Source organism: Entelurus aequoreus, linkage group LG28 (assembly GCF_033978785.1).
Source record: "Entelurus aequoreus isolate RoL-2023_Sb linkage group LG28, RoL_Eaeq_v1.1, whole genome shotgun sequence".
NCBI lineage: Eukaryota > Metazoa > Chordata > Actinopteri > Syngnathiformes > Syngnathidae > Entelurus > Entelurus aequoreus.
This window is the reverse complement of record NC_084758.1, coordinates 24,072,956-24,086,588: the sequence shown is the minus strand read 5'-3', so window position 1 is coordinate 24,086,588 and position 13,633 is coordinate 24,072,956. Positions and strand designations below refer to the sequence as shown.

General features: G+C 37.3%; 1 protein-coding gene across 2 annotated transcripts in view; it reads left to right on the top strand.

Annotated features, from left to right (window-relative positions):
• Positions 1–13,633, top strand: part of wu:fb13g09 (ATP-binding cassette sub-family C member 5) — a 104,788-nt gene that overhangs the window by 34,891 nt on the left and 56,264 nt on the right. For both annotated transcript variants that reach the window (XM_062039843.1, XM_062039844.1), the window contains 4 exons: positions 3,688–3,835; positions 6,023–6,256; positions 6,325–6,498; positions 6,802–6,949. In XM_062039843.1, the coding sequence (XP_061895827.1) occupies positions 3,688–3,835; positions 6,023–6,256; positions 6,325–6,498; positions 6,802–6,949 (704 nt within the window). The remainder of the gene's footprint in view (positions 1–3,687; positions 3,836–6,022; positions 6,257–6,324; positions 6,499–6,801; positions 6,950–13,633) is intronic.

Sequence of the window (13,633 nt, the reverse complement as noted above, 5' to 3'; positions counted from 1 at the left end):
TGCCTGTTAACCGAAGCGTGGCCCCTATTGTGCTGGTGAATTTTTAAGTGCGCCTCGGTAGGTAATTGCTAGAGATTAAACAACACAGAATGTAGTGATTTTGCTTAGCCGTTCTCTGTACACAAGTCGATTAGTTTAGTCGAATATTTTCATTAGTAGCTGAAATTAATGTATTCAAATATTTTCATTAGTAGCTGAATCTCATCATTAACCATCCAGGCACCACCGCCTTGTTGTTACTCTCAATATGTTGGTCAGTTTTAAAACTGGCCAGGATTGGATTTATTGTTTAATTCCACAATACCCTCTATTTCAGGGCTATTCAACTACCTAAGGAAGAGGGCTGCAGTTTCAAGAGCCCAAAGTCTCAGGGGCCGTACATCAAAATTTAGATGTTTCTTTAGAAAGTTCCTCCGCAGGTTTTATTCCTTTGAGACTGCGGTTACTTATTTACAAAGTAAACACATCAGCTTTCACACTGCACTGTCAATAAATTCATTATTATGCCCTCTGTCAGGACTGGGTCCCTGGCGTGGTTGGTTCTCCCAGAAGGCAAAGGAAAATTGGCGCGTGCGAGGCGTGAATTTAAATACATGTTTATTTAACAATAAAAAAGGAATAAACAAAAGGCGCTCACAGCGGAGGTACAAAACGACTATGAAAACAAAACACTAGCACAAAGGCAGAACTAGGACATAAAACAAACTTGCAAACTAAGGCTTGAAGAAAGAAAACTTACTTGGAACCAGAACAGGACATGAAAAAGAACAGCATGGATCATGAGCGTGAACAGAGTGGCAGGAGTGAATGTGATGTCGCCAGGACGAACAACAGAAACAGAAAAGCTTATATAGTGACATGATCAGTGAAAACAGGTGCGTGACATGACAATGTGAACCAGGTGAAACTAATGGTTGCTATGGTGACAAATAAAAGTGCACAAAAAGTCCAAAACCAAATCCAAACATGACTAAAACAAAACATAATCACAGACATGACACCCTCGCTACTCGCTTCCAGCGTGTGCAGCTAGACAGATAGTTAACAGCATGAAGAAACAGAAGCTAAGTTTTGTTGATGATTGATGTTCCTTCTTTTGCATAATTTTTCTTCCTAACTGTATACGTCTTTCTTTACCGCCCTGAGATCGGTAGGTTCTGAGTTCAAACCCCGGCCGAGTCATACCAAAGACTATAAAAATGGGACCCATTACCTCCCTGCTTGGCACTCAGCATCAAGGGTTGGAATTGGGGGTTAAATCAACAAAAATTATTCCCGGGCGCGGCCACCGCTGCTCCCAGGGAGTGATCAAGGGTGATGGGTCAAATGCAGAGAATAATTTCGCCACACCTAGTGTGTGTGTGTGACAATCATTGGTACTTTAACTTTAACTTTATTTAGGTTTGTAGAACTGAAAATATCAACATTACAAAAGTATAATGTCCATTGTGTATTTCACCTAAATAATGTCCATTGTGTATGTTACTTAAATAAAATAGAAGGTTTAGTGGTAATACACACAGCAAACATTGCACACATGTGGTTTAAAACAATTAAACCTAACGTGTAGCTTTATCGCCCTCTGCTGGTCAAACTAAGCGCTACATGTATTTAACCAGTTTTGATTGCCACAGCCAAAAAACAACATGACCACAAATACAAAAGACATCACAAAGTCAGCAATTTCAATACATTCATACTTTGGAATTAATTTTTCAGGGTCAATAGTGCTTCGCTGTTGCCCCCTGTGGGGTGGCGGGAGTACTGCATACATAAACAACCCTGTTTTGAATGGTTTTATCAGGCCTATTTGGGTGATGTTCGGCGGGCCGCCAGTTGAATAGACATGCTCTATTGCAAGGTTGATAGAATGTGAGATGACATGTATACATATACTCTTTACTTTAGGAGTGTCAAACTCATTTTAGCTCAAAGGCCACATGGAGGAAAACTTTATTCACAAGTGGGCCTGACTGGTAAAATCCTGGCATGATAACTTAAATATAAAGACAACTTCAGATTGCTGTCTTTGTTTACTTTGGCCAAAAAATGGAACAATCCCATTCTGAGAATGTACAAATCACAAATAATGCTCTTATTATCTTATTGATGCAGTTTCAAAAAGACAATGAAGAACACAATGAACTTAGACTTTGTCTTAGTGTATCTACAAAGCCATTAAACTTTAAGTTACAGCCTGCCTGGGATTGAACACAATAAATAATAATTAGATAAAAACTCTTGTAGGTATCAAAAACCTCATTTGTCATGTCCATGTAATATCTGGAATAACACAACAAACTAAGAAACCGAGGTAGAAACTATTCAAGAGGGTTTAGTTACACAATGAGGCTCCCAAAGAACGATGTGTTTGAAGCAGAAAACGTAAAACGGCAGGTTTTATGTTTCATGTGGGTCGAGGGGGAAGAGCCGAAGCCACGCTTTACTGTGCACCTCTTGCTTGGCCCCGGTATAAACCGTTTGCTTGCCAAACAAAATTGCTTTTGCAACATCTAGTAGACACATTTAGAACAGCAGTTTCCTTAAAAAAAATGTATCAAATTTGTATGCTTAGCAAACTCATCTCACGGGCCGGTTAAAAACTGCTCCGGATCCGTACGTTTGACTCCTCTGCCATAGGGGCTGATTTTAATAGTAAAATTCCATAATTATGTAAAACAAAAAAACTTTATTATATCTATGGTTGTGTCTAAAGTTGTTGAAAAGTATTTATTTGACTTACTATCAAGTCTAAGTAATATTTTTATTAGCCTTCTATGAAAGAAACCCAGTTTTTTTCCTAATAAACTACAAATATAAATACATCCAATTCAATATTAGCAATTCATTGATCCAGTTCTGACCATATTACGTAACTTCATACCACACATGCCACTTTGCACTTTGAATAGTTTGTGTTTTTCACAGTAAAGAAAATCATTGGTTCTTCTGACAAAAAAAGGCATTGAAACATAAAAAAATATATAAAAACATATGGTTATGGTTTTGATTTATTTCAAACAGTCACAGCATGGTACATTTTGTATCCAATTTCTCATTACAACATGTCCGAAAAGGAATAAGAAGAAGCAGAGCTTTGTAATAATAATAATAATAAATAGTCCAAACTTTTATCTTTATGGTTAGATCTATGGTTGTTGAAAATATTTGATGCATTTTTATTTGGATTTTTTGAAAGACACTGTTTTGGGACTTAAGGGTTGATAGTATATATAGACTTAGACTGCCTTTTTATTGTCATTCAAATTTGAACTTTACAGCACAGATAAGAACGAAATTTCGTTACATAAGCTCATGGTAGTACAGGATAAAAAAGCAATAAGGTGCATATATAAATAAATAAATATATATAAATAATATATAAATATATATATAAATATATAAAAATATATATAAATAAATAAATAGATTACTGTACAGATAAATATATTGCACTTTTTCACATGCGTCCATGTTTATGGATGAATGTTATATTGGTATATATATATATGGTATGTTATATAGAATGCCTCAAGGGATGGAATAAATTAAGATCAGTAACAATATCAACTTACTTTGAGCAAGGAGTGCACACTTCCTAAATAGTTGTTTGGAATCCTGCATGTTGGTTAAAAAACAGGAATTGTAGCAGCTGTATTCTGAGTGGTTATGATGTGTGTGTTCCAGGCTAGAATCGCTGTGGCACGACGAATTGAAAAGACGAGGGCGCGAGGGGGCATCCCTGACAAGAGTCTTTTGGAGGTTCTGCCAGACCCGAACGCTGATGGCCATCTTCGTCCTCCTCCTCACAATGGTGGCAGGTTTCGTCGGCCCTGTGAGTACTACCCAAATCCCCCTCTCCCTTGATGCTCTGCTGAGTAGTCCTGCTTGCTTTTCGGCTGCCCACGGGTCTGCAAAACCCCAACGTTAAACAGCACATACCTAACCAACATTCAGTACAAATACTGAACTCTAGTTTTATGTCAGCATACAACAGTTCTCTACTGAAAGGTGTTTATTGCCATGACATGTCATGTGTTCACTTGTGCTCTGCTAATAGCATTACCAGAGTCTAGTTCTGAGACAATCCGTGCACTAAATTAGTCCGATTTCTCAAATAGTTTGGCTCTAAACAAGCTTCCTACAACCCATGGAAACACCTTAGACCGATCGTGTTCGGTTTTTGAGAAACCGGACTAACACACTTGGATTATGCGATTGAAAACCAGGGGCCGTATTTATCAAGCGTCTTAGAGTGCCATTTTACACTTAAGTCCTGAGAATTTGCAAAATGTAGTCCTACTCTCAAACTTAAGAATAAAAGCTATTCATCAACTTTCTTAAGTCTAAGAATCACTCCTACTCTCCACGATATTTTAGAGACCTTCAGAGGTGTCCTAAATGGTTAGGAGTTGCCAGCGGGGGATGGCACTGAGGCGAGAGAGACGTGCGTGAACGTTCAGGGAGCGGAAGGATGGCCTGGCTTTGTTTGATGACGAGCAGCTGATGAAACGGTATCGTTTAGACAGAGCGGATATTATTTTTGTCACAGATTTAATAATTTTCGATTCCATGTTGTTTTCTGCATGTGGCTGCAGTGGGCTAGTATATATAGAGCCACCCACACCAGTTTCAAATTAGTTGCCTAATTAATGAATTGGAAAGAAAATGTTATGAGAGTAGCGTATGTGTGTGTGTGGCCCTTTAATAGGTGACGGCATGTGAGGTGAGTGACGTCAGTGAGTGTGTGGGCGAGAGAAGAGAGGGAGCGGTAGCGTGAGTGCGGGCGGGGACTAGTTTGTTTTGTGTTGGATTGGCTGTGTGCAAGCAATCAATAAAGCAAGATTTGCAACTAATCGCCGGACTCATCATTCACTCTAAAGTCGTCCGCTGTGGAGACCCACTGCCGGGTAAAGTGAAGGGTGTTGCCCCGAGCATACATCGGCCCTGGAGAAGTGTCTCCCCTGCCCTCTTCGACTACGGTCTGGGAGCAGGAAGCAGGAAAGGTGCAACAAAAAGGAAACATTTATTTTTGATTCATTGCCAATATTGTTTGTTTGTTTTGTGTTATTTTGTAGTTTATTGGCAAAATATACACTCCCATTGTCCACTTAAATATTTCTAAGATATTTCTTTATTCTTAGACAAGCGATTCCCTTCCGTGATTGGTCTTTTCTATGGACACAGAAATGACGTCACCTAAAATTCCGTTTACGACACATAGTAATGTCGTAATTCAGCTCTGAGTGTGACACTTAAGATTCAGTCCTACACTTCGCTGAAAGTGTGAGTAAGACGCTTGATAACTAACTTTTAAGGGCAGCTTTCAGCGAAGAATTTCTTTACTCATAAGTTAACTCTTAGCAGACTTCTTAGGAGTAATTCTAAGAAGCTTGATAAATACGGCCCCAAACAACAACTAACACAGTGCATAAACTCACAACAAATTACACACCTGCAAACCAGTCAGCTGTTGCCGTATCCGTAATACGCCGATAGGGAGAAGTTTGTATTTACACGATGAGTCGGGTGTGTCTTGACCTCCGCCGAACCCCTGAGGCCGACTCACCGAACCCCTAGGGTTCGATCGAACCCATGTTAAGAACCACTGCTCTAGGTCATGTGACCGCGACCCTCCTATTGCAGCAGACATGAGGTACAACAAAGCTAAGCTGTTTTGGTGTGACGTCATAGTCAACCGGAAAAGTAATGAATTTATCCGCGCTAAAAGGAAATGGGCGCCCCACACGGCGTATGAACAAATGATACAAAAAATACAACTATTTGAGAAATCAGACTAATTTGGTGCATGGAAAGGTAGTGACTGACTCATTTCTCTGACGATTTCACCATCGCACAAACCGACACAATCGTGTTGTGTTGGTTCTCTGGAAATGTACAGTACCAGTCAAAAGTTAGGATTCAAGTGACTGGTACTGTATGCCTCCAAAGTCCAAACTACTTTAGTTTTTTTGTTCGTCGTCATGAGTTTTACTATACATTCCTGCCTTCCGGTTCCTAGGCGCTCCTGGTACGGGCCCTTCTGGAATATTCCCAGAGCTCTGAGCGCTGTGTGCAATACGGCCTCTGCTTGGTCGCTGGCATCTTCGTCATGGAGCTAACGCGCTCCTGGTGTCTGGCGCTCATGTGGGCCATCAACTATCGCACGGCAGCTCGCCTCCGTGGGGCGACTCTCACGTTTGCCTTCAACAAGATCCTGCGCTTGCGCAACACCAAAGACATCAGTCCGGGCGAGGTAGGCGGAGTCACGCTCGCTGTTATGGACTGCAGTGGACTCATCCGTTGCTTCTATCTCTTCCCTAGCTGATCAACATCTGCTCCAGTGATGGCCAGCGTCTCTACGAGGCCGTCTCAGCGGGCTGCCTGCTGGCCGGGGGCCCCCTGGTGGGCATCGTAGGACTTATCTACACCACGTACTTCCTGGGTATCACCGCTCTGGTCGGATCGGCCATTTTCATCATCTTCTATCCCACCATGGTACATTGTAGTTAAAAATGCCATTTCTGTTTGGGTCGTATGGTTTGAAGATGTCATTATCAGGGAAAATTCATCCATGCTATCAATCTCGTTGTCCACTTTTGAGTTGCTCTCCAAATTGCACTCAGCCCGAGCCACGGCTGCTACAGTATTGATGTGAAAGCTATTTATCCGCTCAAAAGGAAGGGGCCTGCAGCAAAGCTAATGTAATTGCGTCTGCTTTCATTTCCTCTCTTATTTCTCTTGTCATCATGCCCCCTCCGACCCGCACCCCCACACCCCACCATCTTCCTGTCTGGACAGATGCTAGCGTCAAGGCTGACGGCGTATTTCCGCAAGAAGTGTGTGGTGGTGACCGACCAGCGCGTGAGGCTGATGAACGAGATCCTGGGCTGCATAAAGTTCATCAAGATGTATTGTTGGGAGGATGTCTTTGCTGAGAATATCCACAGTGAGTTCATTTCCTCTCTGTGGTCACGTTATTGTAGGGTTGTCCAATCCATGGCCAATTACGACCCGCCGAGGTCTTCAACTTGGCCCGCGAGAGAACATGACTTATTGAGGAATTTAACCCACAAGGAGATTTGCATTCAGTTTAGTAGTTTGACAATTTTGCTTGATTTGATGCTGTTGTTTTGTCGCCATGTAGTGGATATTATGGGTAATTCAGGTCAATGACCTTTGATTATGCTCTGAGTGGGAGTATGCGGAGCATTTACTTATATGCCCCAATGCAAACAACCTTCTTTAGTCATGGTGCAAAAAAAACCAACAGAAATCTAACCAACACAAATTGTCAACAGCCAACCTCCTCACTGAACTTTGTGGATATTACAAATAACATCCAATCACCCTAAACAATTCAAAATGACACACATTTAAGTCCATTATAAAGTATGATAAGAAATTATATTATTCATGTCTGGCGCATTTTAACTGATTGATATTTCTGATTGATTACAAAACTTTAAGGAGGTTGTCACGGAAGCAAACAAGGTAGGAGTCGAACTTTCTTATACTCTTAATATCCAATTATATGCATTATACATCCATTATATTCATATAATATGTACATATATGTATGTATGTGTATATATATATATATATATATATATATATATATATATATATATATATATGTGTATATATATATATATATATATATATATATATGTGTGTATATATATATATATATATATATATATATATATATATATATATATATATACACATATATATATATATATATATATATATATATATATATATATATATATATATATATATATATATATATATATATATATATAATGTATATATATATATATATATATATAATGTATATATATATATATATATATATATGTATATATATATATACACTACCGTTCAAAAGTTTGGGGTCACCCAAACAATTTTGTGGAATAGCCTTCATTTCTAAGAACAAGAATAGACTGTCGCGTTTCAGATGAAAGTTCTCTTTTTATGGCCATTTTGAGCGTTTAATTAAACCCACAAATGTGATGCTCCAGAAACTCAATCTGCTCAAAGGAAGGTCAGTTTTGTAGCTTCTGTAACAAGCTAAACTGTTTTCAGATGTGTGAACATGATTGCACAAGGGTTTTCTAATCATCAATTAGCCTTCTGAGCCAATGAACAAACACATTGTACCATTAGAACACTGGAGTGATAGTTGCTGGAAATGGGCCTCTATACACTTATGTAGATATTGCACCAAAAACCAGACATTTGCAGCTAGAATAGTCATTTACCACATTAGCAATGTATAGAGTGTATTTCTTTAACGTTAAGACTAGTTTAAAGTTATCTTCATTGAAAAGTACAGTGCTTTTCCTTCAAAAATAAGGACATTTCAATGTGACCCCAAACTTTTGAATGGTAGTGTGTGTATATATATATATATATATATATATATATATATATATATATATATATATATATATATATATATATATACATATATATATACATACCGTATTTTCCGCACTATAAGGCGCACCTAAAAACCTCAAATTTTCTCAAAAGCTGACAGTGAACCCACACCAAACAAGAATGACAAACACATTGCGCCTTATATATGGACCAATATTGAGCCACAACGGGTCTCGCATCTACGGGATGCATATTGTAACCCCAGCCTCTACTGTAGCGTCTATTCTATGCGCCTTATAATGCGGTGCGCTTTATATATGAACGAAGTTTTGAAATAGGCCATTCATTGAAGGTGCGCCTTATAATCCGGTGCGCCTTATAATGTGGAAAATACGGTGTGTATATATATATATATATATATATATATATATATATATATATATATATATATATATATATATATATATATATATATATATATATATATATATATATATATATATATATATATATATACATATACCGGTAGCATTAAACAGGCCTGAGTGAGCACAATGTGTCCGTCATGTCCGACATGTATCATGTCTTTTTATTTTTTCGGACTATAATGTGCAATAATGTTATATGTATATATATGCATATGTATGCATATATGCATGTGTGTGGATATATACATATATATAGATACACATCTTCTTTTTTATCTTTTTTTTTTTTACCATTTATATTACTAAATTATTGTGTATGCACCTTAGGGGATCTGCTCCAATTTCGTTGTTCTTTGAACCTGTTCACTGTAATAATGACAAATAAATCTCTATTCTATTCTATTCTATATATATATATGTATGTATGTATGTGTTACTTTTCATTCAGTCGGCCCCCATATCAAAAAGTTTGGACATCCCTACTTTATCGCAATGCAAAGTCATGCTTTCACATTTTTTGTGCAGGCTTATTAGGCGCTACTCAAAAGGGCATCAACTCATTGGAACAACTGTCGCCAAAAGTCGGAACTAACGTGAATTTATCACTCGGAAAATAAGTCCTATCCCCTTAAGTGGACCGGCAAGATAATTCTGGCCACAAATCTATTTTCATTAGCTCGTTAAGTCTTCCCCTGCGCCATGCACTATCAGAAAGGCCAGTTTGAATCCCTTGGCCTTGAGGTTAATTTGCAAGGTGTGTTGGAGAGCCTTATGATACAGCCAATGACCGCTCTACTATACTCATGAATTAGTCACGGCCTTTTCTCACCAGGACCTTTCGCGTTAGGTTGTTGATAAGAATCTTTCTCCTCTTTTAAATCGGGTTCTTCAATTAGCCCGATGGCGCTTGTTTTAGGGCCGTTATGTAATTACCTGTTAGGACAATGATTAATCGGCATTCAGCTTTAATGGCCAAGCGGGTCTACAGGGTTTACGGTGTCATTGTCTATCATTTCAAATGCAGAGAGGGTGTTCGCAGTGCATTTAGGGGTTGCAGTTGGTACGGAAACACAATCACAAACAATTTGTGCTATCTAATCGTTGCACACGAGCATGAACTGAATGGCGAAGCTTTTACTAGTCAGATTGACTTGAAATTTCTCACACGCTCTACTAAAAAAACATATGGGTGTTTCGTGGAATCCCGATGGAATTTGGTACACACCTAAAGGGGACTGACAAGCACATGTCTATAAGATATCAGCAAGTTTGGTTGAAAAACATGGTCATGGTTGACTGTAAGTCATTGACCGTGTAACAAATTAGCACGGGGTATGTCTTTGTTTGTGTTATCTCTTCTACTCTTGAACAATGGCTGCACACAAAATAGTGAAAATAGGACCACAATTTTCCCGTTGTTAATAAACCCCAAACTTTGACCACCATAATTTAGGTTGGCCTGATTTCGCCCACAACGCAATTCACAATAAAACATTCACTGTAACTTTAGAGTGTTTTGCTGAATCGCCAAATAATTTGGTAGACACCTTAAGGGGACTGGCAAGGACAAGTAAGTAAAATATGAGCAAGATTGGTTAAAAACATGGCCGCCATCATGCAGAACGTTTTTCTGCTGCCAATTGTCCCATAAGGCATTTGATTATGTGTCTCATGATTAAAGTTGTAGGTTATCTGTATTACATGTACATGTCTTCCAAAGCATTTTTAGACACAACCCATAGGGCAGGGGTCCCCAAACTACGGCCCTCGGGCCGGATACGGCCCTCCAGCGTCCAAAATCCGGTCCGCGGGAAGTCCCAAGTTAAAAAAAATAAATTAAAAATTTATTTTATTATTATTATTTTTTTAGTATTATTTTATTTTTTTTAATTTGTGCTAACTAGTCCTTTTTCTACCGTCTCCTAGCCACTCAGGCAAATCATATTGTCTAAAAATGCATTTTACCATCGATAACGTGACATGCAGCAAGTGCGCTCTTTAAGTCAATTAGTGCGCGAGGAATATATATGTATGAATACATATATATATATATATATATATATATATATATATATATATATATATATATATATATATATATATATATATATATATATATATACACACATATACATATATATATATACATATATACACATATACATATATATATACACACATATACATATATATATATATATACATATATACACATATACATATATATATATATACATATATACACATATACATATATATATACATGTACATATACATAGACATATACATATATACACACACATATATACACATTAACATATACATACACACACACACACACACATTTACATATAATATATATATATATATATATATATATATATATATATATATATATATATATATATATATATATATATATATATATATATATATATATATATATATATATATATATATATATATATAAACTACCGTTCAAAAGTTTGGGGTCACCCAAACAATTTTGTGGAATAGCCTTCATTTCTAAGAACAAGAATAGACTGTCGAGTTTCAGATGAAAGTTCTCTATTTCTGGCCATTTTGAGCGTTTAATTGACCCCACAAATGTGATGCTCCAGAAACTCAATCTGCTCAAAGGAAGGTCAGTTTTGTAGCTTCTGTAACGAGCTAAACTGTTTTCAGATGTGTGAACATGATTGCTCAAGGGTTTTCTAATCATCAATTAGCCTTCTGAGCCAATGAGGAAACACATTGTACCATTAGAACACTGGAGTGATAGTTGCTGGAAATGGGCCTCTATACACCTATGTAGATATTGCACCAAAAACCAGACATTTGCAGCTAGAATAGTCATTTACCACATTAGCAATGTATAGAGTGTATTTCTTTAAAGTTAAGACTAGTTTAAAGTTATCTTCATTGAAAAGTACAGTGCTTTTCCTTCAAAAATAAGGACATTTCAATGTGACCCCAAACTTTTGAACGGTAGTGTATGTATACATATATATATATATATATATATATATATATATATATATATATATATATATATATATATATATATATATATATATATATATATATATGTATATATATATATATATATATATATATATATGTATATATATATATATATATATATATATATATATATATATATATATATATATATATATATATATATATAGCGCGGCCCCCAGCCAAATTGTTTTACCCAAATGCGGCCCCGGAGTCAAAGAGTTTGGGGACCCCTGCCATAGGGGTTGCCACGAATGTCGTGACTGTATGTTGAATCAAATAGTAAAAATGGAAGAAAAAGCTCTGAAATCATGGAAGTAGACATCAATGGCCTGATTTACTAAGATCCAAATATTAGACGCAAAACAGCGTGTACAATCTATAAAATAGTGTGTACTATCAGTGGGCGTGTGATCTACTACTGTAACACTGCATATGCAATTGAAAAGTGGTATTTAAATGAGGATTTTGCAAGTACTTTATGGGTCATCATCACGGAGACTCTCATATACTGCACACACATGTTGTCATGCTCCTACTTGTTTTGCTATGTTTTCAATCAAGCAGGAGACCTCTACCACTTTTTATGGGCATGTTACAAGCAGTCGTGAGGCTACTTATTTTCCTTTTTTTTTTTTAATGGTGAAGTTGCGCTTCTGGGAGAGAGGCTGAATTTACTGTGCTCAAGATGAGCACCGTTTTTTTCATATAGGGAATGTGTTAAAAATAGAGATGTCCGATAATGGCTTTTTTGCCGATATCCGATATTCCGATATTGTCCGACTCTTAATTACCGATTCCGATATCAACCGATACCGATATATACAGTCGTGGAATTAACACATTATTATGCCTAATTTTGTTGTGATGCCCCGCTGGATGCATTAAACAATGTAACAAGGTTTTCCAAAATAAATCAACTCAAGTTATGGAAAAAAATGCCAACATGGCACTGCCATATTTATTATTGAAGTCACAAAGTGCATTATTTGTTTTAACATGCCTCAAAACAGCAGCTTGGAATTTGGGACATGCTCTCCCTGAGAGAGCATGAGGAGGTTGAGGTGGGCGGGGTTGAGGTGGGGGGGTGTATATTGTAGCGTCCCGGAAGAGTTAGTGCTGCAAGGGGTTCTGGGTATTTGTTCTGTTGTGTTTATGTTGTGTTACGGTGCGGATGTTCTCCCTAAATGTGTTTGTCATTCTGGTTTGGTGTGTGTTCACAGATTGGCGCATATTTGTAACAGTGTTAAGGTTGTTTATACTGCCACCCTCAGTGTGACCTGTATGGCTGTTGATCAAGTATGCGTGGCATTCATTTGTGTGTGTGAAAAGCCGTAGATATTATGTGACTGGGCCGGCACGCAAAGGCAGTGCCTTTAAGGTTTATTGGCGCTCTGTACTTCTCCCTACGTCCGTGTACACAGCGGCGTTTTAAAAAGTCATAAATTTTACTTTTTGAAACCAATACCGATAATTTTGAAACCGATACCGATAATTTCCGATATTACATTTTAAAGCATTTATTGGCCGATAATATCGGCATTCCGATATTATCGGACATCCCTAGTTAAAAATACATATTTTATGTAAAAAAGAAAAAGAAAAAAGGACGCCATTAAAAAGATGCTAAAGGACACCAAATTAGATCAATTAGATTTGTTTTGATCAGCCCCTTAAGTCACCCAGGATGCAGCTATAAAATTATAAAAGGATGTTGCTGAATAGATTATGTCAAATTTTTTATTTTATTTCTGACAGTCCAAATATGTTGACACACCCACCTAGGACGGAGG